Source organism: Loxodonta africana, chromosome 17, assembly GCF_030014295.1.
Source record: "Loxodonta africana isolate mLoxAfr1 chromosome 17, mLoxAfr1.hap2, whole genome shotgun sequence".
NCBI lineage: Eukaryota > Metazoa > Chordata > Mammalia > Proboscidea > Elephantidae > Loxodonta > Loxodonta africana.
The window spans coordinates 65,053,312-65,079,178 of record NC_087358.1 but is presented as its reverse complement, the minus strand read 5'-3'; the positions used below and the strand labels follow the sequence as shown (position 1 = coordinate 65,079,178).

Genomic DNA, 25,867 nt, shown 5'->3' with positions numbered 1-25,867 from the left:
ACATAGTAAACTTTATCACCTGAGATTCTACCAGAAAACTATTAAATCAGGCATTCCATCTATATTATAAAAACTGATATTCATAATGACAAGCCAGCAGGGGGGAGGAGGAAGAAAGCACAATTCTCTACATCAGGCTGAGAAACAGACCCCGCTGCTATCACTTCAGAGTCAAGGTGGCATCGACCATCTGCTCGCTACAGTTATTACGAAACCCAGACACAAAAAAATAATTCCTTAGTATGAGCATGCAAAATAATAAAGGCTGGACAAAACACAAACTGCCTAATACTACATGGGCTACCTACCACAGCATCTGATCCCTGCAAGGTTATTTTTATGTATTATAAAAAACTAAAAAGTATAAAGTTAATTTTAAAAAATCCATTGCCAGTGAGCTGACTTTGATTCATGGAGAGCCCACATGTGTCAGAGTAGAACTGCGCTCCATAGCATTTTCAATGGCTGTAATCTTTACAGAACATGGAGCCCTGGTGGTGTAGTGCTTCAGTGCTCAGCTGCTAACTGAAAAATCAGCGTTTTAAACCCTCCAGCCACTGTGTAGAAGAAAGTCTGTTTCCGTAAAGATTACAACCTGGGTAACCATATGGGACAGTTATGATCTGTCCTATAGGGTCACTATGAGTCGGAGTCAACTCGAAAAGAACAGGTTTGGTTTGATTTTTGGTTTAATCTTTACAGAAGCAGGTTGCCAGGTCTTTTCCCCCCAGTGCTACTGGGTGGATTCAAACCACCAAACTTTCAGTTAGCAGCCAAGCACCACACAAGGACCCCTAATAAAACCACCTAAAATACAATTTTAAGCAATACAAGTTGGGGGAAGGGAAGAAAGCTTAGGAAAAGATTCTTAACCAATAGGTAAGGGCATTAGACTAAATAGGCTGGCATATTTTGAGGCTGCTAGCTTTAAAACAAACACACCTATTGCTACACACTTATCAATCTAGGCACTAAAATAAGTTAAAATGCTGGCAAGGATGTGAAACAACAGGTATGGGTTAGTATACACACCTACATTTCTTGTTTTGTCAGGTGAGAAGGCTTCAAAGCAAGTACATCTTGGCAGCACACCTAGCACCAAGATCTTGGTTTCTAATACCATTCTACCATAAAAGGAACCTGGGCTCCCTGGGGGAAATGGATGATTGTAGGACTGGGACAGGAAATATACAAGATGAACATCCTGTAGTACCAGGAAAAAGAAAGTGCTTTAAAACAAAACAAACATCTACAATTGTGGGGTATGTCACAGGGACACAGAAGCCAAATGAAAGAGCCCCCAATGGCCAAAGCCAGAACAATTTGGGCAACAAAACAAATACAGTAGTATTGGATTATAACCCAAACTATATAATAGATATCCATAAGTCCATACTATCGTAAAAAAATGACTGAATAAATAAATTGGGGAGAAAAGATAAATCTCTCTTGCAGAAATATTCCAAATAATTTATGTAGATACTCCACCCTCAAGGAGGGGGACCGTATATCCCACTCCTTAAGTGGGGGCTGCATATTGTGACTTCCTTCCAGAGTGAGTATGAAAATGGGGGAAAAAAGGAGAACTTCACAGTGGAGAAACCTGACAAACACTACCTTTGTCAGGTGAGATCAAGGTCAAAGTGAATCATGACAAACCATGCTGATACTATGTACCCTTGATATGATGATGAAAGGGGCACTTCACCTCTGCGCTCTTCCTTCCCAGAACCCAGAACCCTAGCCTAATCATGAGGAAAACATCAAATCCCAACAGAGGGACATCCTATAAAATACTTAACCAGGCTTCCTCAAAACTGTTAAAGTCATCAAACACGAAGTCTGAGAAACTGTCACAGCCAAGAGGAGTCTAAGGAGACATGAAAACTAAATATAACAGGGTATCATGGATTACACACAGGAACAGAAAAGATACAAGGTACAAACCAAGGAAATCAAAATAGACTACGAACTTTACGTAATAATAATGTACCAATACTGACTCACTAATTGCAGCAAATACACCACACTAATGTAAGATGTTAATAGAAGAAACACTGTGCGATATATGGGAACTCTCTGTACAACCTTCTCAATTTCCCTGTAAATCTAAGATTGTTCTAAAAACCTATTTAAAAAAGGAAATCAAGCTGTGTGAAATTCAGTAGAAGCGGTCTAAACAGAAAAAGAGTAACATCTGAGTCACACCCTAACAATAGAGGCTGCCCCTTGGTGACAAATGGTGCGCTGACACACTTAGGAATAAACGGACTTGTACCTATGTTTAATAGGCCGAGAGTGAGTCTATCACTACTCCTACTGTAAACAATGATAATCAGCAAGAATAGTTTACACTCCTGGCAAGAATTAGATTACATTTTTAAAAATATATTAGAAACGTGTTAATAGAAACAAAATTATATCAGGGGGCATTTTCAAGTTTACCAGCACCAAAATTTTGAAATTTTTCAAAACAAATTACCAGGCTACTGACAATTTTTACCCTACTACTTTTAAAAGTGCATTTTTATTTTAAGTATTTTTTCCCAACAAACTAGCTCAAGTAATTTTTGTCTTAATCAAGAAACTTTAAAGGACAACTCTCTTTACATTAAATTTTAATACAGAATGATGAAAAACAGACACATAAAAACTTACCTTTACTGACAACCCAAATTTCTTATTTAAAGGAAAAAAAAAAAAAATCCCAATGGGTTGGATATTCTACTCATAACATATGAAATGAATGGGGCTGCCATGAGTCAGAACCAACTCAACAGCAACTGGTGGTTTTAAAAACAGTCAAACATCACGCTTTTAAAATACTGCAAAGGTCAAACAATGACAACGGCCACTGTCTACCGTATGCCTACCAGCTTAGGGGCTTTCCGGTCATTATCTCTGCTCTCATAACCCTTCAGTCAGTACTGTTATGCCTGTTTTACAATGATTAAGCAGACTCATAGAAGCCAAGTAACTGCTACTAAATGACAGAGGCAGGGTTGGAATCCAGATCTGTCTTACTCTATATGCAAATAACAACCTCACATGGGCAAAATCCCCAGTCTAAAGACAGCCAGCCCTTACTTTGAAATCTGCAGATCTATTTTTAGAATCAAGGGTTTAAGTTTGAGAGTAATCCAACTGTATGTCTTCGCAGGATATATTCTAAGAGCAAAAAGAAGCACAAAAATCTTGAAACTGGTAGGTTTGCTCTTGGTTTGGTATTGGTGTTACAATTCTGAAAGGTGTTGAGAACCAAGGTTTCTTATGTCAGGGAACAGATAAAAATATGGAACGGGAGAAAATGAAGAAAAACCCTATGGAATTCAATATATACGCACACACATACATACACGCATTTTTTATATATATATATACATATATATATATACTCAACAGCTAACAACATATATATAACACACATATAGTAAAATCTGCGAAAGTCAGAACGCTGTGTAAGTCAGAAGCCTGTCAGAGAAGGAAAACTCAAACATCTTCCACTAAAAGGAGCAACAGAAAAATGTTAAGACTATAAGGGGGAGGAGGAGAACTTATACTCGGGAGGAGGAAGAGACGGGGGGTAGTGACATTCCTCAATAAGATGGTCCCTATGTAGTTAAACGTTAAGCCAAGGAAATGGTCCCTATAGGGGTCCCTAACTTGGTAATTAAACCATAAGCCAAAGAAATAATATCTACAGGGGTCCCTGACTTGACTGTTAAATGTTAACAGGGAAAGAGAAGAGAAAAAGGGTATAAAACCCTAAGAAAACGACTATCGGGGCTCTCAGACTCTCCCTCTGAGCAGCCTGCTTGATGCTCTCTGGTCAAGTGTACTTTTGCTATTAACCCTCTGCTAACTAATGAAACCCTTGCTTGCGCGGCACTCTTTGTCTCAGTGTTTGAATTCTTCCTTACACCGAAGACAAGAACCGAGGCTATTCTCTGATAACAACCTGTCAAAAGCAGAACATTTTCAAGACCTGGAAAATCAAGGCAGTCTCTTCGAGTTCTGGCTCTCACAGATTTCACCGTATATTCTAACTCTGGCTTTTAAAAGGCCTTTAAAAATAATGAAACCCCTAGCAATGAGCACACTTAACACTCAGATATTCACTTCTAATTAACACCCTCCTACTCCCCTAAGGGAAACCCTGGTGGTGTACTGGTTAAGTGCTACGGCTCCTAACCAAAGGGCTGGCAGTTTGAATCCGCCAGGTGTTCCTTGGAAACTTTATGGGGGCAGTTCTACTCTGTCCTGTAGGCTATGAGTCGGAATCGACTCGACGGCACTGGGTTTGGTTTTTTGTTTTTTTTACTCCCCTAAAATTTTTTTTTTTTTAAGGGGGCAAGTCTTCTTGAGATAGCTGATTCTAGGTCTGGGAAAACAAGTGTTTAAGATGAGGGCCTGGGACATCTTGTGCAAGAAGGCAAGAGAGTACTCAAAGACAATGGGGACACGTCTAAGGAACAGAGGAGTCAGCCTGAAGAGGTGCCCACTGGCCAAATTTGAGCAACAAAAAGAATAATTATGGCAATAAATTATGCTGAATGTTTTTTTAAAAAATCCATTAGTCTACAGTGACACAGAGGTGGGGAGAAGGTAGTGTGAAGAGAAAGGAAGTAAAGGAGAAAGGAAAGCCTTTACAACAGAATGCCAGCCAATAAAGGTAGAAAAAATGACCGATGGGAAGATCACCATTTATAACCTCCAACTCGACGGCAGTGGGTTTTTTTAATGTAATAACTAGTTCAGGCAAAAATCATCAATAGATGCTAAAGCCATTGGATGAAAAGTTGTTGGAGAGCTCAGCTAGTCTCACAGTATCATCTGCTTACTAATCACAAAAAGAGAAATGTACCTTTATGATGGGGAGAGCTGGCGGTCACCAACACTGGAACAATCCGACATTATGTGCCTCTGATGTGATAAAGTACAAAGCATACAATATCAGCTATATAGTATTCTTGGGGGGGTGGGAGGGGGTGGGAGGATTTAACCTGAATCTAATCAAAGGAAATAATCAGACAAATCCAGAATGTGGAAAAAAGGTGGATGAGGGGGGAGAAGGAGTCTGGACTGATTTAGAGACTGAAGAGACATTAAAAACCAAATGCAACACAGGAATCTTGACTGGATCCTTTTTTTGTTTTTGTTTTTGATCTAGTCATAAAAGACACTGGGAGAACAGCTGCGGAAATATAAATATGAACTATATATTTAAGAAAAAAAACAACTAGCTGTAGTCAAGTTGATCCCAACTCATGGCAACCCTACGTGTGTCAGAGTGGAACTGTCCTCCACAGGGTTTTCAATGGCTGATTTTCAGAAGTACATCGCCAGGTCTTCCTTCCAAGGCACCTCTGAATGAACTCAAACTTCCAGCCTTTCAATTAGCAGCCAAGCACTTAACCGTCTGCACCATCCATATATAAACAGTATTACTGAATAACTGTGAATTTTCTCAGATGTACAAACGGTATTGTGGTTATGTGCAGAATGACCTTATTCTTAGAATAAGAACTGAAGTACTTAGGAGTGAAATATCATGATGTCTGCAACATACTTCCAAATGGTTCAGCAAACAAAATACATGCACACATACACATAAATAAATAAATGTGGCAAAATATTAACAATTGAGTCTGAAAAAAATTCTAGATTCAACTGGCTATTTGATGATATTAAGGAACTATAATTAATGTTTTTAAGTGTGACAACTGCATTATGGTTGTGTTAAAAATAAAAGCCCTTAGCTTTTAGATTTACATACTACAGTATTTACTGATGTATAATTTACTGGGGAAGCAGCAAAGAAAGCTGTACATGAAGCAAGAGTGGTCATGCATTGATTACTGATGAAGCTAGGGTGATGGTACACAAAAGTTCATCATATTATATTCTCTCTACCTTGGCTTATATTTTAAATTTTCCATTAAAAAAGTTCTAGGTTCAAATTCTGTTTAGCACTAACATCACAGCTATTATTTGAAGTCTGGCCAGCACTCAGAAACAAAGATACAGATGTAATCAAAAGATCAGTGAGATAAAGCCAGGTCTCCAAACCATAAGTCAGACAGCCATATTGTATAATTTTGAGGAGGGTTTTTATGAGAGAGCACGACGCACAGTCACTACATCACAGTCAAATACGGTGGCTCCCACGTCATGAACCCTTCTCTGTGCCAATTATGAAAAAAAACAGTGCGAAATCAAAGGGAGGACTAATTCAATTTAAAATTCAGAAGGCACAGTTCCTGAAAAAGAGAGGACAACTGATAAAATGTTTATAAAACTTGAAAGAAAAACAACCTAACAAAGTATTGCTGTTCAATTTATTCTGTGAAATAGGTTGAGATTTTCTGAATTTTATTTCCTATGATTTTATGGCAAGTTTATCTTGATTCTACACTCTACATTCAAACCCCATACGGTTTCCAAGGAGCCTCTGGTGGATTCAAGCTGCCGACCTTTTGGTTGGCAGCTGTAGCTCTTAGCCACTACACCACAAGGGTTTCCTCTACTTTGTGAGTGATAATTAAACCAGTAAAAAGACATGGGGAAGCGGGGACTGAGTAGGGAAGCTTGCTTGCCTCCATCATGACTAGCTTGTCAGGATACGCCAGATCGCCAGGAGCTGGCTTGTAGCCAGTGATGTCAGTATGAATATAGATGTGAGTTCGGTAGACGAGCCGCTCTTGTACATCTTCCAACATCTGCTTCACACCAGCTGCAAATGCCCCCAGCTGTTCAGCTGATAACAATAAAATACAGTCATCCTTTAGATTCAGAAAATTACTTTCTATTAAACAAGTAAAAACGTTACTGAATCGTTCAGAAATAACATGAACCACTTTTGCTGCAGAGACTTTGGTTCTATTTCAGTAGGACTCAAACGGCCTTGGAAAAAGTAATTTAGCAAATGTCTTTCAATTTCCTCAATTTTAAAATTGAGAAAAAATTTTTCCCATTCACCTCCTTGCTGGGCCTCAGAAAATACTTTTATTATTAATATGAATATTAAAATCTGAATTTTAAGAGAGATTTGTGCTTTTTAAAAGTGATTTGTATGAGCCCATGTAGCTAGCTTCAAACCAACCCTGAGAGACAGCTAAGGCAGGTTATTAACTGGGTTATTATCCCTATTTTACAAATAATTGAGTCCCACAGATGTTAATGATGTGTTAATATTTTCACAAAGAAAGATAAGTAAAAATAACATTGGATTTGAGTTTATACAGTATTTCTTCATCTCTAATAGGGTCGCTATGAGTCAGAATCAACTCAACGGCACTGGGTTTGGTTTTGGTTGGTTTTAAGATGCCTTCAATGTTAAAACACATCAGTAATGCAGTAAGAGCTTTCCAAAATTTAGGGGATTGGAGATACTACACAATCACATAAAACCATTCACATTAATTAAAAAAAATTATCTTAAATTCAGAATTATTAAAATATGGGAAAATGTACATCTTAGAACTAACTGAATGCAGCGGAGTAAGAAACTTTGGAAAAGTTAATAAGCCCATAGCGTAACCTAAGGAAAGACAATCATTTCTACCAGTAAAATGATTACCTACAGAGTACTGCTTAAAAGTATCATTAGAAGGAAAAAGCAGAGCTGTTCCAGATAATTACTTTTCTTTTTCTTTGTAATTTAGAAAAAGATAAACCGCTACTGTATATGTATGTCAAAATAATTCCTACTTTTTAATCAAGAGTAGACATTATAGTTAATTACTTTATGTATTCTGGTAATGTTGGGTGTCATCAAGTCCACTCTGACTCATAGTGACCCTGTGTGACAGGGCAGAACTGCCCCATCGGGTTTTCTTGGCTTTGATCTTTAGGGAAGCAGATCACCAAGTCTTTCTCCCACAGACCCGCTGGGTGACTTCGAAAAGCCAATCTTTCGGTTAGCAGCCAAGCCCTTAACTGTTGCCCCACCAGGGCTACTTATTCTGGTAATAAATCCACCAAAACCAAACCCACTGCCGTCGAGTCGATTCCAACTCATAGCAATCCTATAGGACAGAGTAGAACTGCCCCATAGGGTTTCCAAGGAGCACCTGGTGGATTTGAACTGCCGACCTCTTGGTTAGCAGCTATAGTACTTAACCACTTCGCCACCAGGGTTTTTGCCTAACCCAAAACAGACGGTCTTTGGACATTCAAATGCCAGAAAGAGAAGTGACTATAATTTTATTACTAATTTTGCCCAGATTTTAAAAGCCTCTTCCCACTTAATTTGTGCCTTCAGTCACAGAATAAAGTGCACCTTGATTTAAAAAGGGGCAGGGCATTCAACCCAGGCTTCAAAAATATGAATTATTTTTTAGGAGGGAGAATCTAATCTTTTTCTAGTTCATTTGGCCATGGATATAATTAAAAAGACCTTTACGATACCATTTCTGTTTATCATTTACCATTGTTCTGTACATGATCCTCAAGCACCTCATTTTTAAGGATCCCACAAAGTTCTGATAGAGTCTCTAAGTGAATAACATGAATGATGAGTGGCCTGAAGACATCATACAATGATACACACAGTTTCTCCAGAAGCTCACTAAAATGAAAGAAAAAAACATGATTAAGAAAAGTAATCTTTTCAGGATTCTCTAATAGTATAAGTGAGCTTATCGATTTCTTCTAGCCAATAGAAATAATAAATATCTCTTGGAAAATAATTTCTGAGAACATTACTGAATGAAAACTAAAAGGCTGAAAGTAATTCTGCAAACTGTTTTTTCTTTTAAAGCTCAGCATCAATAAGCAATCCTTAGCAGTCAATTCTAATCAGCTGCCCCCAACCAAAAGATAAGTCACCTTTAATAATTTTAATTTATTTCGGCAATAACTTTGTATATTTTCTTTCTGAAGCAATAAAAATACTCAGTAGATTTAACTATTCTCTTATATTCTATTTCAGTGTTAATCAGGTGAGATCACTTTCCCTAGAAAAGACAGGTTCAAAATTCATAAATACTTATAGCTTTAGACAGCCAAAACTCAAAGTACTTGAAAGATACCCCAAGTATTTTGAGAAATTTTAAACATTTAAAAGGAAAAGATTAAGTTGTCTACATTCTTCATATTGTCAATGGCACTCTTCTATATAAAGCATTTCACTGAAAGTGACCATCCCAATAAACCATTAAATACACTGATTTCTTCCCTATTAGAGAAGTCAGTAAAACAGCCAATATGAAGAACTCAAAAGGGGTGCCAGTGGATCTGAAAGACACTTTGAGAGAAAAAAGAAAAGGATGTTAAACTGTGTCTATATTTTGAAGTGCCTTTCATTAGTCAGAATCATAGACTTTGTTAACTGGAAGGAATTATTGTCCTTAGTGGAGATAAGGGGATCTAGATTCCCAAGACTCAGTTCCCTGTACTGGGTTCTTACCATCACATCACACAGTGTCCATGATCATATTACAAGCAATATGAAGGCATACTGGGCCTTTAAATTATACATTTAAGAAAATAACCACTGTCCTATCCAACAATATTTTGTATACACACACACACACACACACACACAAAGAAGTTAAAACACTGCAGTTGATAAGACTCCTATAATAATCCATTATGGTTATTAACAAATCAAACCTTAATAACAAAGAGTTAGAGTCCATGTACCACCTACTCTAGTTTTGATGTTGGTTTTGTGAAAAATTCATTGTAAAGTTGGTGTTCATCCTGGCAAACATGGACCATAAAGGCACAGCCACTGCGAACCTGCAGTAAACAAACACCACGGACTGTCAAAGACACAGAATGTCCAGTGTTCATGAAAGAAAGCCTACACTGTATTTGCAAAGAGATTAAGCATAGGTATTCTTAAAACAACATACTGAAGAACAAGTAATAGCTGATTTTCAATGCTTTACGGCATAAAGGGTATACAGGTGATTTCTATTTTCTTCTTTATACATTATTTTCTAAGCTTTTGACAATGAAAACATAAATTACTTTTCTAGTTGAAAAGGGAGTATTTAAAAAAAGAGGCTTTATGCATTTTTCTGTGAAGTAAAATCACACAAAATGAAACAGCACTTTTGCAACAAAACCTAAGCTAAAATTAAGCTGTCAATATAAACATCCAAACTCTGAAAACTTGTCTTTCAATGAACAATACCGATTTGTGAATCTTCATAGCTCAAAAAATTTGTCAGGATGAGGGTACTTTGCCAAGTTGAGTAAGGAAACTAGATTTGTCATAACTGAAAGAAAAATTCTTTAAGTTTATTGATATGGGACGTGTTATGGGTTAAACTGTGTCCCTCAGAAAGACAGGATGAAGTTCTAATCCCCATACCTAGGAATGTGACCTCATTTGGAAATAGGGTTGTTGCAGATGTAATTAGTTAAGCTGAGGTCACTAGGGTGTCCTTATAAGATGAGAATAAACACATAGGGAAGAACTCCCCCCACGTGATGACCAAGACACAGACTGAGGTGATGCTGCCACAAGCCATGGATACCAGAAGCTGGAAGAGGCCAGGCCAGATCTCCCACTAGAGCCTTCAGAGAGAGCATGGCCCTGCCAACACCCTGAGTTTGGACTTCTAGCCTCTAAAACTGTGAGACAGTAAGTTTCTGTTGTTTTAAGCCACCCAATTTTTAGTAATTTCTTGTAACAGCCCTAGGAAGCTAAAACAGGATTCGAAACTTATTTACCCAGGTATAACTTCTAGGGTATCAAAACTGCTCAAAAGAAGGTTTAACATTAAACCAAAACAAGCAGAAACTTACCAAGGCACAATGATCTCTGTTATTCTGGCTGGTTAGCTCTGTTACAGTACAAGTAATACTAGGGCCCAAAAGGAGTTCCCGCTGATCAAGGTAACACTGGTGGATATCATTTAGGAGTTGTTGGTATCTGATGGGAAGCAAATGAGATTGGAGTATAAACTTCTGATTTCAGAGATACAAATAAAATCTGATCCTAAAATCCCAGAATAGGTTGCCAAATCTCTAAAGTTATATGATCACCTCTCATTTGCCCATATTAAATACTAGAAATATTTAAACATAGAAAGAAAAAACCATAATGAATCTTTATCTTTTACAGAAGGATTCATCTTCTAAGAGCAGGGACTTTACATTAACCCAAAAGAGAAAGAAATCCTGCTCTGTGAAAAAGTCACCATGCAAACTCACTAAGTCAGGTCTATGACTTTGCTCCTCAAAATAAATGTGTGCTACAAAATAATAAATGGAGAGGTTGTAGAGAGACTGGAACACTTACACACTGCTGGTGGGAACGTAAAATGGCACAGCCACTTTGGAAATCAATTTGGTGCTTTTTTAAAAAGCTAGAAATAGAACTACCACACGATCCAGCAATCCCACTCCTAGGAATATATCCTAGGGAAATAAGAGCCTTTACATGAACAGGTATATGCACATCCATGTTCACTGCAGCACTGTTTACAATAGCAAAAAGATGGAAGCAACCAAGGTGCCCATCGATGGATGAATGGATAAATAAATTACAGTATATTCACACAATGGAATACTACGCATTGATAAAGAACAATGATGAATCCATGAAACATTTCATATCATGGAGGAACCTGGAAGGCATTATGCTGAGTGAAATTAGTCAGTTGCAAAAGGACAAATATTGTACAAGACCACTATTATAATAACTGGAAAAATAGTTTAAACAGAGAAGAAAATATTCTTTGATGGTTACAAGAGTAGAGAGGGTCGGAGAGAGAGGGGTATTTACTAATTAGATAGTAGACAAGAACTATTTTAGGTGAAGGGACGGACAACACAAATACAGGAGAGGTCTGTACAACCGACTAAACCAAAAGCAAAGATGTTTCCTGAATAAACCAAATGCTTCGAAGGCCAGAGTAGCAGGGCGGGGGTTTGGAGACAATGGTTTCAGGGGACATCTAGGTCAACTGGCATAATAAAATCTATTAAGAAAACATTCTGCATCCCACTTTGGACAGTGGTGTCTAGGGTCTTAAATGCTAACAAGCGGCCATCTAAGATGCATCAATTGGTTTCAACCTACCTGGAGCAAAGGAGAATGAAGAACACCAAAGACACAAGGTAATTATGAGCCCAAGAGACAGAAAGGGTCACAAAAACCAGAGACTACATCAGCCCAAGACCAGAAGAACTAGATGGTGCCTGGCTACAACCGATAACTGCCCTGACAGGGAACACAACGGAGAACTCATGAGGGAGCAGGACAGCAGTGGGATGCAGAGCCCAAATTCTAGTAAAAAGAACTGACTTAATAGTCTAACTGAGACTAGAAGGACCCCAGAGGTCATGGTCCCCAGACCTTCTGTTCGCCCCAGACAGGAACCATTCCCAAAGCCAACTCTTCAGACAGGGACTGGACTGGACTGGACTGTAGGACAGAAAATGATACTGGTGAGGAGGGAGCTTCTTGGATCAAGTAGACACATGAGACTATGTGGGCAGCTCCTGTCTGGAGGGGAGATGAGAAGACAGAGAGGGACAGAAACTGGCTGAATGGACATGGACATAGAGGATGGAGAGAAAGAGTGTGCTGTCTCATTAGGGAGAGAGCAACGAGGAGCATACAGCAAAGTGTATATAAATTTTTGTATGAGAGACTGACTTGATTTGTAAACTTTCACTTAAAACACAATAAAAATTAAAAAAAAAAAAATAGCACAAAAATAAATAAATGTGTGCTACAAGAAAAGGCCTGCATAGTATGCAAGGGAACTGCTCAGAAAATATCAGGGACAAAACTAGATTTGGACAAAGAACTTCAAGAGGAAGGTGAAAATTGATGGACTTCTGCATACTCACTCAGGTATTTTTTCAGATCGTTGTTCTATTTGTTCAATAAGTGTCTGCAGAATAAAGAAAAATAAATAAAAATTACGTGTTTCACTTAAAAATTTTAATTACAATCTTTTCTGATTACAATAGTATCATACACTCAACTTAAGTATATAAAAGTAAAATGATCATAAATATCACCTAAAATGCCAAAAAATAACCCAAGTTAATATGCCCAATATATTTTCTTTCAGCTTTTACTACATTTTTTTTAATGGAATTATACTATATATTCAGCTTTATAATCTGCTTTTCTTGGTTAACAATATTTCATAAACATTTTCCTATCATTAAACAATTTTCAGTATTAGATGAAATTTTATATGAAAATGTATAGAAAGCTTTAGCACAGCGCCTGGCACCTAGTAGACACTCAATGAATCGTCATTGTAAGTACTATTTAAAATATCACTTTAAATAGCTACATAATATCCACTGGGTAGAAGCACCGTAACTCAGCCATTCTTCTGTTAAGACACGTAGGCTGTTCCTAAGAATAACAGCCCAGTGGTTGGTTGAGAGCTCTGGCTCTGGACTGAAACTGCCAGGTTCAAATACAGTTCCATCACGCCTTAGGTAGCTGTTGGAACCCAGGTAAGTTGGTTTACTTCTCTGAGATTTCACTTCCTGCAATGTAAAACTGGTATAATAAAATCCTCCCTGAACCACTGTAAAGATTCAACGATATCATGTATGTAATGTGTGAAGCACAGTGCCTGGCACCTAGTAAGCACTCAAACCGTATTTGCTGCTATCTCAGATAATTATCTGAGATAATTTCTTATTAATAGGTGTTGTTACAGATTGAATCATGTCCCCCCAAAAGTTATGTTCAAGTCCTAATGCCCATAACCTGTAAATATGATCCTGTTTGGAAACAGGATTTTTATTTACCATATTAATGAGGTCACACCAGAGTAGGCTAAGTCCAAAACCTAATCCCTTCTGAGTGGTGTCTTATAAAATATAGAACAAAACAGACACAGACACACAGGGTGGCGAAGACAAACACCATGTATGTGTACAAGCAGCCAAGGAATGTCAAGAAACTCCTGGGGCTACAGAAGCAGAAAGAGACAAGGATCTTCCTCTAGAGCCCACAGAAAATTTGGTGTCGTAGCCTCCAAAACTATAAGACAGTAAATTCCTGTTTTTTAAAGCCACTCGCTTGTAGTACTTTCTGTTACAATACTACAAGATAGCTAAGACAGGTGACATTACACTGAACTCCTGGGTGTGCAAAAAAAGAGTTATGACAGGAAACCTGAAACTGTTATCCTTTGAAAGGCTTGCTTACCAGGCTGGCACCTGGGAACTTGGATTTCAGAAGGGTCCCCACCATTTGCTGGTAAGAATGGCTCACTGTGCCTAAAATGTCTATGCAAACAATATGGTTTATGCTGACCACTTGCTTTCTGCCTGAAGTCTGGAGTTTCGGCAAGTGCAAGGCACATGGAGCCTTGGTAATTAATGAAAACCCTGGGCACTGAGTGTCTAATAAGCTTCCCTGGCAGACAACATTTCACATATGGTGCCACAATTCATTGCTAAAGGAATTAAGTGTGTCCTGTGTGACCACACTGGGAGAAAACTTTGGAACCTTGTGCCTGGTTTCCTCCAGACATTGTCCTACGTGCTCTTTCCCTCTTGCTGACTCTGCTTTGTCCCCTTCGCTGTAATAAATCAGCACCATGAGTGTTACTATATGCCAAGTCTTCTTATAAGTCATCCTAGCAATTCATCAAACCTGGGGGTGGTCTTGGGGATCCCCTACACACTGGGTCTAAAGATACATACATATATATATATATATATATATATATATATATGTGTATATATATATATATATATACATATATGTATATATATATATACATACACGCACACACACACAGAGACAGAGACTGGGAATGTGAGAGGGGCTTTTGATCCATTCTCCTAAAAAGTTTTTCTGAAAAGAATCAATTTACACCCCAATCAGCAGTGTTGCCTGTCTTACCAAATCCTCAAAAGCACTATTATATTCCATTTGCCAATTTCTGACACCTAACCGTAAGTAGTATATATTTTCAACTTGCTTTCATATTTATTAACTGTGTGCATTTTCTCTGAGTAATCTGGTCCTTTTTGTATTAAGTAATCATCTTTCTTACTGATTTGTAAAGCACTCAATATATCAAAACTATTAACCTTTTGACTTGTAAATATCCTGTATAGTTTCTATCTTTGGCTGTTTAAAATTCAGAAAATTTCATTTTTATATCCTTAAATTTTTTTCTCTAATTTTTTTCAATAGTTTCTTCTAATTTTTAACAGTCTGCTTTATCATTTTTGCATTTAACTCTTTAGATGACTTAAAATATATTTTGGTAATGTTATGAAGTAAAGCGTTTAACTTTCTTTCAACTACTTAGCAAATCTTCCCCATACAATAAATATGTAGAAAACTCCAGCCCTTTCTCTTTGATTTGGGATATTTCCTTATATACTAAGTTCTAGAATTTTCTGCTCCAATAATCTGTCAGTGAATTCTTTGATCAGTATCACTGTATTTTTCAAGGTTTTCTTATTTAGTCTTTGCCTATTTACTCTATCAGATGAATTTTAGGATTATTTAGGATCATCCAAAAGAGATCTCACTGGAATTTTTGCTAGGATTACACTGTCACCAATAAATTCCAATGGGAGGAACTGATATTTTTAAAATGTTTAATCTTTCCAACCAGAAACAGACAGGCTTACCATTATTCAATCTTTTTATAACTTTCTGATTAGTTTTGACATTTTCTTCATCCATCTATTTCCGTTAAGGTTATTTGTACTTAAGTATTTTTGCTTTCTTTACTGATATAAATGGGAACCCATCACATATACTAATTAATGACTAATGGTATATAGGAAAACCAAAAACCAAACCCACTGCCGTCGAGTCGATTCCGACTCATAGCGACCCTATAGGACAGAGTAGAACTGCCCTGTAGAGTTTCCAAGGAGCGCCTGGCGGATTCAAACTGCCAACCTCTTGGTTAACAGCTGTAGCACTTAACCACTATGCCACCAGGGTTTCCATGGTATATAGGAAAGCCACTGATAATTATATACTCATTTAGTATTCACCCACCACACTGAGCCCTGTTAACTATACCATTTCTTTTCTCATCATTTTTTAATCAGTGGTTATGTGGCTAATAAGTACAAGCAATCAACCAGACACAACGTGTGTATCACACCACCAATTATCCACTTTTTTCCTCTACTTGCTATAAACAAGACCAAATTTCCTCCATTTCAAACACAAAAAACAAAAATACAACTCATTACAACTGACTCTCAAGAAGGAAACAAAGAAGGAAGTGAGGTCAGAGTCAGCAAAAGTAGACAATTCTTCTTAGTAACTTCACTATGCGTAGGAAAAAAAGACACATACCAGCTCCAGTCAACCGTATCTTGGAAATACATCAGTCGTGCCCCTATTTCCAATCATTTAATCAAGACAAATGCTTTTTGCATTCCTCTATGTACCAGACACTGTGGTGTAGAAATAAGGCACATGCTCCCAGCCTCACGGGCTATACCACCAGGGCCTTAATTCATTCCCTATTTCTCACTTAGATCAATGCAAAATCCTCTTGTTAAAGAGGTCTCCCTATCTCAAATTTCTCTTCACCATAATGCAGTCTTTACACTGTAACTTATCTTCTGAAATGGCAAATCTGGCTATATCACTCTCCTGTTTCAAATTTCACTGGTTAGCCACTTTTCCAGAGTTAGTGTGATCTGTAACAACCCCTGTAAGATGGTCTTTGCATCTTTCCTGTCTTCCTTCCCATCACACCCCGCTAACGTACTGTGTTCCAGTTATAACAAACGACATATAAGTTCTCCCAAAAGGCAGACCTTTTAATGTCTCTACACCCCTCTTTCACACGCTGTTCTCTCTGTATGAAGTACCCTTATCACTCCCTTCAAGTCTACCTAGTGAACTCTTTTTAAACTCACATTTATCACCTTCATCTCGAAATCCTCCCTGAGCATCTGTGGAAGCTAGATGTTTCCTGCTCTGCGGTCTTAAAGCACGCTGCCCATGCCTCTAAGATACGCTGCTGTAAAGTGGAAGGACACTGACTGCTTTCTATTCATGTTCATGTCCGTGGATTAGCACAGGGCATGACATTCAACAGAACTTCAGAAAGCTGGCTAAGTAAATTTCATAGCAACACCCTGCTTATATCAACAGACTTACTCTGACTTTGGGGGCAGCGGCGCGAAACTTCACATAAAATAGCGTGAAAGCATTGTCTGCATTAGGTACAGATGAAGGATCCTAAACAAAGGGTAGAAAAAGGTGAAGATAATTAGCAATCAAATAATTATTTAGAAAATATGATACTACCGTTTTGTAAGGCTACCAGTTGGTCTATATACCAACTAAAAGCTCAAGAGAAAAATGTCAAAAAGAGATTAAATATTACTACTGCTTTAAAGAAATAATTTAATTATATAGAACTGTCATCTCTCTTCTTTATAGGGTTCAATTTTACCTTATGTAACATGAATTTTGTAGATAAATAGACCTAAATTCAGATTCATACTTTGTCACCTACGAAGTTTGTGATGTTGGCCAAATCATTTAACTTTGCTGGGATTCAGCGCATTCCTTAAACGATGGTAACACATGCCTCAGAGAGGCTTTGTGCAGGTCGAGAGCAAACCACCTAGCAAACAGTAAGCACTAGATACTAGTTTCCTAAACTTACTGAAAATTTTGCGAAACAGAAAAACCACACAGTCTGGCTGTTACATTAACAAAGAGCAATGTAAAGAGTAAAATGTTTTTAGTTTGCAAAACCAAACCAAAAATCAGTGGCTTTCAACTGAAACATCTCAAGATGCTACCCATTTCAGTGATGAAAAAATTTTGGAAATAGATGGTGGTAATGATTGCCAATACCGTGAATATAACTAATGCCACTGAATCGTACACTTAAAATGACAAATTTTATGTTGTATATACTTTACACAATAAAAAAAAAATGTTTGTTTAAAAGATGCCGCCCCATAGTCTTTAGGAAGTAAAATCAAAAAAATAATCTTTTTGGTTTTATTTTCTTAGGGGAAAAATGTGCTCCAAGACTACCCTAGTTAGCCCTTCTTGTCTTCTAACCTAATACCCTGTTGATTTCCTACCTAGCATCTACTATAACCTGTAAATAATTGATTGGGCTTTTCCTCTAGTGGTTATTTCTTCTCAATGTAAGCTCTACAAAGGCAAGGACGTTGCTAGCTCCTTTTTGCTACTGTACAGTTCCTAGTTCACTGCCAGCCACTGAATAGGTGCTATAGAAAAATACATTTAATTTGTTAATGTAGAAAATCATGAAAAAATACACAAAAATGTCAAGAAGAAAATTTTAATTATTCATCATACATAATCCCATCACTCAGACAGAACCACTTTTATAATTTTGGTTTATTTCCTCCCAGTAATTTCAAGAAAAAGACAGGAAAGAAATTGTTTTAAGTTACAAATAGACTGTATCTTATTTTACTATTATACAGTACTGGATACTTAACATTTTTTAATATTCTTTGAAAATAAGACTGTAATGGACATGTGGCTACTTTTCCCTATTACAAATAAAAGTATAATATGTATTTTTATTTGGCAAAAGGTAAAATTTTTTAAAGTTATGAAAGTACTAATCTCAGACTAAAATTATGGAAGGTAAATGAATCAAAAAAATTTTTTTAAAGCCTGTGACTGAAACCAGTCAACTCACCCTTTTTAATAACTGATTTGTGAGGTTCTGTAGTATGTTCACAATGTATGACTTCATGAGGTGCAAAGCTTTAGAAAGACACTGCTTAAACTTCAGTAAATATACAGGATAATCTTTAAAATTAGGCTGAAAAGGAGAGAGAATGATTTACATAGAGGAAACAAACACTGGCAAAACAAACTTTCAATGAAAACCAAGATACCCTTTGTGTAAAGTTATTTTTTTTATATATGGAGCCCTGGTGGTATAGTGGTTAATAGCTGCACTGGTCAACAAAAGGTCAGCAGTGCAAATCCACCAGCCACTCCTTGGAAACCCTATGTGGCAGTTCTACTCTGTCCTACAAGGTCGCTATGAGTGAGAATCGAGTCAACAGCAAAGGGGTTGTTTTCTTTTTCGGGTTTTTTTGTATATGGTTTCCTACACCTAAGAAAGTCTTATACAGATCATAAGATCCACAAAGACAAATACTGTGAATTCCTTGCTCAAAGCCAAATGCCCCGTGCCTGGCACATAATGTTGTTGTTAGGTGCTGCTGAGTCGGTTCCAACTCATTGTGACCCTATGTACAACAGAATGAAATGCTGCCCGGTCCTGCACCACCCTCATGATCGTTGTTATGCTTGATATCCCATTGTTGCAGCCACCGTGTCAATCCATCTCGTTGAGGGGCACATAACAGGGGTTCAATAAATATTTGCAGTTATTAGTAAACACCTATATATATTTAATACCCTAAGGATTTCAGGGCTAATACATAAGGCCCAACTAGGAAAAGAATATGAGTTAGGTGAAGTAAATACCACTGTAAATCCTTGGTTAATTAAATGAAGGGGCTCGTTCCTGTATTCCCACCACCCTCCCCCACTCCCCACTCCTCCCACATAACACTTTGTTTCCAAAAAGATATCTATCATGTCAAGGGAACAACAATCTAAAAATGGTTCAGACTTTTAGGTGGGATGAAGTTGAGGTAGCCAGGACCTCTTACTCCAACAGCTGCATAAGGAGCCGAAAGTGCTGATATCCACTAAGAATTTACTACAGTTTTTCCACTTAGAAGAAATAATTACTTTATAGCAGGGGAAGCGATACCCAGGAAAGTTAAGCTTTCTTTAAAATATGCAGAAATAATAAGACTTACATGAGATGAGATGTACGTTATACAATCATCTAATTTGGCCAGCATAGGTATAAATCCTTCACTATTCACAGACAATGTAGGGGAATTCAATTTCTTTAAGGGAAACAAATTGAAAACAATCTTAATTTACAAAAGAAGACATAGGCAGACGTTTAAAATTATATATTAGAATTAGTCTATTTCCCTTTAAGATATAACACAGCTACATCTTTACATTTTAAGAGTCACCAAAATATGCTCAAATGCAATCCATGTATAACAATAAATAAAGGACAAACAGAAAAAAATACTGATTCATTAGTTTATTCCTAATGAGCCTTAACAGGGCTCTTGGTGGATTAGCAGAGATTTTATAGTAGTTCGTTGTACAATGTTATTAAAATAATACACCAAATACCCAGATATCCCATTTTCTAATATTTTACAATAAAAATGATTTTTCCACTTTCAAACATCAGCAATTTTTTTCAAGATTAAAGAATTAACAAATGTTTGGCAGTCACACTATTAAAGTAAAATATTACCAGCCAATTAGCTTTTATCTTAATACAAAAATAGCTTGGTGACAAAGCAATGAACTATTTCCCATTGCATGCCTTTCTTAATTAGTTCCTAGTTTTACCTGTATCTCTGTAGTAAAGTATAATAATTGCAATAAATTTAATAATTTATTATTAGATTGATAATTATTAAATTTTAATAATTATTAAATTTAATAAGCTTTATTATTATTGGAAACCCCGGTGGCGTAGTGGTTAAGTCATAAGTATGATTACTTTATGAGCCAGAAATATAATTTACACAGCAATCTTTATTGGGACCACTACTTTGGGATACAAGTATGCCTTACGAGGACTATACTTTTCTTGTAACTAAACAGGAGATCAGTTCTTTTTAAAAATGTTTTGATTATTATTATAGTAACAACACAGCCACGGCATGATTTAAAATTGAATATTTCTTCTTATAATCTTAAGAATAAGTTTCTATAAGAAATAACCAACAAGAGCTTTTAATAACAATAATGCAATTTTAGAATACTAGCTAAATCCTATCTGGAAACATCTGAGCTGGCACTAAATTGGCTACAAACAGGAGTATCTTTAAGCAAGCAAACCATTAAATTGGAATATCACTCTAGTCAATTACAAGTTTAACGATTATACTCAGAGAAATACAAAATAAATACTACCAAAATTACAAAAAGTAAAAAACAATACTTACTGTGTTAATAGTTTCCAATTCATTAAAATAGGAAAGCTTTTGTTGAATATTTTCAGCCAGATCAACAAGTTCCGACTGAATTTTTTAAAGAGAAAGATAATTATTATAAGAATATGAGAATCACCAACACTGCTGCATCAAAAATGACACTCTCTCACACACGTAGGTTTACATCAGACACAAAATTTCAGGCAAAGGCTGAAATATTTCTGTAATCATGAACTAAATATTAATTTACTGTACAATGTTCATTCCAGTAAATTTCATCTAATCTTTTTATAAAATAATCACCTTTTAAAAAACTCAAAAATACACAGAGAAAACGCTGAGATAAACATAGGAAGTTAAATATTCTAAATCACACGTTTAAATGCAGCCTAGATCAGCTGATCTGTACCATTACTGCAATCACCAACCTTTTCTGAAAAGTATCAATAATAAAGAGTAGACAGAGCAAATGACACGGTACACCCTCTGCACTGCGAAGCTGTGCTGAGACCCAACAGCTCAGAACACAGAAAAGCTGACCTTTGCCCTGTTACCGTAAGTTTATTCAGAGTAAAAGTAGGCTGTCAATGTGATAACCTGCATGCTTAGCAAAGGGCCTCATACACAGCAGTGTTCAATACATACTTGGAGAAATCCATAACATTAAAATTAAACTGTACTCATCTATTTCAAAATACAACATTAGATATAATCACCGACCCTCTTCTCCAGCTCCAGATTAATTACCTGTTCTTTGAGGAGCTGTTCACAGGCTTCGTGTAGGGTTCCAGTCTTATTGGACACAAAAAGGTACTGTTTCTGCAATGACTCCAGGTGCTGAAGAGCACTGTTTACATCATTCAGTATGGCGTCACACTGCTCCTGAAACCCAGACAAGTAATCCCTCATCTGTCTAGAAAACAGAACCAAAAGGGGATTGACAATAATATTTTCCCCCAATAAACAGTCAATAAACAACAAAGTCTTGTTTTTCCCAAAACGTTTGAATTTCAGGAGTAAAGTCTAACCTACTCAAAGTTGATTATATTCAGATATGTACCAAAAGTTATCTCATCAACTGTCAGTATTTAAGATGGCAAATCACTGATACTACAAGTAACAAAAGCCATCAGTCATGAGGCTATAAACTGGTTGTTCACATGTAAGACAATAAATCATGGCTCAACTTTCAAAGACTGGGACACCAAAACCATCCTGAGGCATCAGTTAAGGTAAATTTTTCAGATCACTTCTACCTTTGAGGAATGGTGTGATGTGATAGAATACCGGACTCAGAAGACCCAGGTCCAAGTCCCAGCTCTGCCCAAGTCTCTGTGACACTGGGACTGTGAGCTCACTGGTAAAACAGAAATAATAATACCTCTCCTCACAGAGCAACTATGAGGATTAAATGGGATCATACATCAAAACGCCTAACACAATGCCTAGTAATAATAAAACTCGCTGCCGTGGAGTCTGTTCCAACTTATAGTGACCCTATAGGACACAGTAGAACTGTCCCATGATGTTTCCAAGGAGCGCCTGGTGGATTCGAACTGTCAAACTTTCAGTTAGCACCATAGCTCTTAACCACTACACCACTAGTAATAATAGTCACTCAATAAACAACTCAATGCAAATCTTCAACCCACATTCCCCAAATCAACTAGAAACTGCATCCCATAATGTTTCGCATGCTATCAACACACACAAACAGGACATAGGTGCAACCTATCTCAGTGGCCCCCATAAAAAGAAAGCCATCTCTAAAGTCTCTAGGACCACCCCTTCTAAAGAAAGGCACCAAACACCTTTTAACATTCCAATAAAATTGCCACTTAAACCCAATTCCTGCTCAAGTTATACAAACCAATGTCTGTCTTTCCTAATGTATTAAGTAGGATCTAACACTCTTGTTTTGTAACTGCACAACTTCCAATACCAGCTGTAATGACCCGTAACCGCTCCTTCGCCATTCATAAAGAAAATCTTGCTGTTGGCATTTTCTTTGTATCTTAATTTTGTTTAAAGACACAGATTCTGTTTCTGCTGTCTATGATCTAAAAATCAGAACAGTCCACAAATACAAGAGCCACATACCTGTATTTAGTTCCTTCATCCTGATCCATCTGAGTTTGGAGCTTTGCAAACCATGAGAAAAACTGGGAAAATAGGAGTATTAATTGACAACAGAACCAAAACAGGCAGCATGAAACATGGCTACATACTAAACAGCAAGTCAAAAGGGTAAATACTACTTCAGTTTTACTGTTCAGAGCTCAGACATTAATTAGTTATAAGCCAGGAGGAGGTAATTTAATTATGCACTCAATATCCACATACTAGAAAAAGCAGAGGATATTAAAAACACTGACCATATTCAGGGTCAAATAAGGAAGAGCATTAGGGAAACAATATGTAAGAAATAAGTATTTCTTCCAAAGAGGCTAATACCTATGTGTTCACTTGCCAAACTTGAATATTTATCATAGTGCTTTGGGTAATAACAATATTAATGTTATCTAATGAGAACTGTGAGAAGATAAACTATGAAATAATATAAATAATGGTTTAAGAACATGAACTTTGCCATCAGCTAAACCTGGGTTTGAATTCTGGCCCTACTACCACCAATGTCATGGAAAGTATCTGGGGGTTGATCTTAAACGGCATGAGGGAACTTCCTAGGGTGATGGAAATGTTTTATACCTTGATTGTAGTAGTGATTACACAGGTATATACATTTGTCAAAACTTATTAAACTGTACACTTAAAATGAATAATTTTACTGTATGTAAATTATAACTCAATAGATTCAATTAAAAAAAAATTTTAGATATACATATACAAATTCAATCCAGAAGATTTTTTTTTTTCAAAAGTCCAAATAAGTTCAAAGACATGGTACAAGATTACCTTCTACGATTCTCAAGCAGGATTCTACATCAAGGTATGCTTTATTCTCTCAAGATACAAGGCTCACCAAGTACCTTGGCTATCACTTACTAAACATTTATTGTGTGCCTGCTACACACTACATTTACATGCATTATCTGATTTAATTGACACAAAAATCCTATGAGATAGGTATTATAATTATCCTTGTTTTATAGATTAGGAAACCTAAGGCCTGAGAGGGTACGTAATTTGCCTAAACTGACAACGACGGTATGTGATGGAGCTGACTTTCAGATCCAGGGCTGCCTAACTCAAGAGTTGGTGCCCTTAACCATTCTGCGACACTGCCTCTCTCAACTTACTGTCTGTACAATTCATGAAGTTTGCTTTCTGTTTTACTTGGTAAATGCCTCAGCTTTGATTCTTAACAGGACAAAAAGAGGAGACAAAAAAGGCACCAGAAGAAACTATTACACATTTAGGATTATAATTAGGAATAAACCAAGAGAAGCTGAATTACTGAAAAAATTACTGTAAGTGTTCATCTCAAAAAAGGGATTGCCTAGCAAAAAGCAGAGAGGTGTGTGTGTGTATAAGTGTTGAAGGGACAGGTTAATAAAGAAAACCACTGGGGGTAGTCAACAGTCCATAAAATATTGAAACTTCAATAAACATAATCAGCATCCAAAGTTGGAATATCATATTTTTATCTGTATTGTAAATATAACTAGATAAAAGGTAGATTTAAAATGCTTGAGAATCACACTAACACAAAATCAAGAATGTTCTAGAAAAACTTGATGTTAACTATAATTTCAAATGTTCAGAGCTTTTAACTAGGACCTTTTTTATTAGCCCTGTTTTTATTAGACACCTCAAATATATCAAATACTCTTAGAAAAGACACTGCCATTCACCTGCTGGGCAGTTTCAATTCTTTCTTCTCCCATCTCTAAGGAAGTGAAGCCCTTCATCAGAATGTCTTCTGTAGATTCTGGCACTATGGAAGTCAGCGAAATGGGCAGTGATTGGGACGTTAAACTGCTGAAGTCTTCAAGGGGAAGCTTTAAAAAAAGAACCACAAAGATATTTAAATAACATGAAAAGTCTCTGAACCTAACTCAAGATTGGGTTTCCATCTAAAAAGAGAGAAATGTTTTCTATTAAATCATTTGATATTAATAAATGGCATACAATACTTGAGCTTTATAACTAGACTCTGGATATTAAATGCTAGTCTCAAAATGCAAACATGACATAGAAGTCCCAACATCAGTAAGGTGTGGTTCTTGAGTTAGCTTTCTAATAATGGTGATGGATCTGGGCTAACCCATACACATTTTCTCACTTGATCCTCTTGTGAACTACCACCAGACAAAAGAAAAGCCTGTGTGCTGCTCAAAGTAACTTGCCCTCCCCAGTACCTAACACAAAAGCCAGATCTAATGAACTCCAACCAACAGGATTAACAAATCACATCAAGAATTAACTACCCATAGCATTACCTCCTTCTATCATTTCCTCCCACTGGCTATCTCATCCACACCTTCCCGCTGACAACTTTTGAGAAATTACAACTAAATAGAAACAAGTACAGAGTTTGCCATCAGTTTCAGAGGTGCCCCACCAACCAGGCCTCACTTTGACACCTTCGAAAGCAGACCTGCAGTACTTTCTAGTCCTTCACTACTAAAAAGATAGGCCAAGATAGGCCAAGGGTTACTTCACCTGTAGCCATACAGGAAAGCTCTTTTTAGACCTAAAAGAAAGGAGAAGTGGATGCTGGGGAAGGTAAAAGCTTTAATCCTTTAGGTTCAATTCTAGTTTTCAGCCCTTAATTCATGACACTTAAGGTCCACCGATATATGACACGATCCAAAGTCTTAGAAAATGGATTCCCCACCTATTTATCTGGATGTAGAAATTTATCTGGACATAGAAATTTCTTCTGAAGACAGTATATTTCTCTCCAAAGCCAAATTAA

The 25,867-nt window shown here is 36.9% G+C and overlaps 1 protein-coding gene across 2 annotated transcripts in view; it reads right to left on the bottom strand.

Annotated features, from left to right (window-relative positions):
* Positions 1-25,867, bottom strand: part of COG3 (component of oligomeric golgi complex 3) — an 88,910-nt gene that overhangs the window by 48,247 nt on the left and 14,796 nt on the right. For both annotated transcript variants that reach the window (XR_002786411.2, XM_010592607.3), the window contains exons 2-13: positions 24,801-24,947; positions 23,086-23,147; positions 21,733-21,898; positions 20,998-21,072; positions 19,774-19,866; positions 18,630-18,755; positions 17,093-17,173; positions 12,817-12,860; positions 10,762-10,888; positions 9,653-9,744; positions 8,430-8,569; positions 6,597-6,757 (exon numbers count right to left, since the gene is read on the bottom strand). Coding sequence is in view for 1 of the 2 variants with exons in the window: in XM_010592607.3 (XP_010590909.1) it covers positions 6,597-6,757; positions 8,430-8,569; positions 9,653-9,744; positions 10,762-10,888; positions 12,817-12,860; positions 17,093-17,173; positions 18,630-18,755; positions 19,774-19,866; positions 20,998-21,072; positions 21,733-21,898; positions 23,086-23,147; positions 24,801-24,947 (1,314 nt within the window). In the remaining variant the exon portion in view is untranslated. The remainder of the gene's footprint in view (positions 1-6,596; positions 6,758-8,429; positions 8,570-9,652; positions 9,745-10,761; positions 10,889-12,816; positions 12,861-17,092; positions 17,174-18,629; positions 18,756-19,773; positions 19,867-20,997; positions 21,073-21,732; positions 21,899-23,085; positions 23,148-24,800; positions 24,948-25,867) is intronic.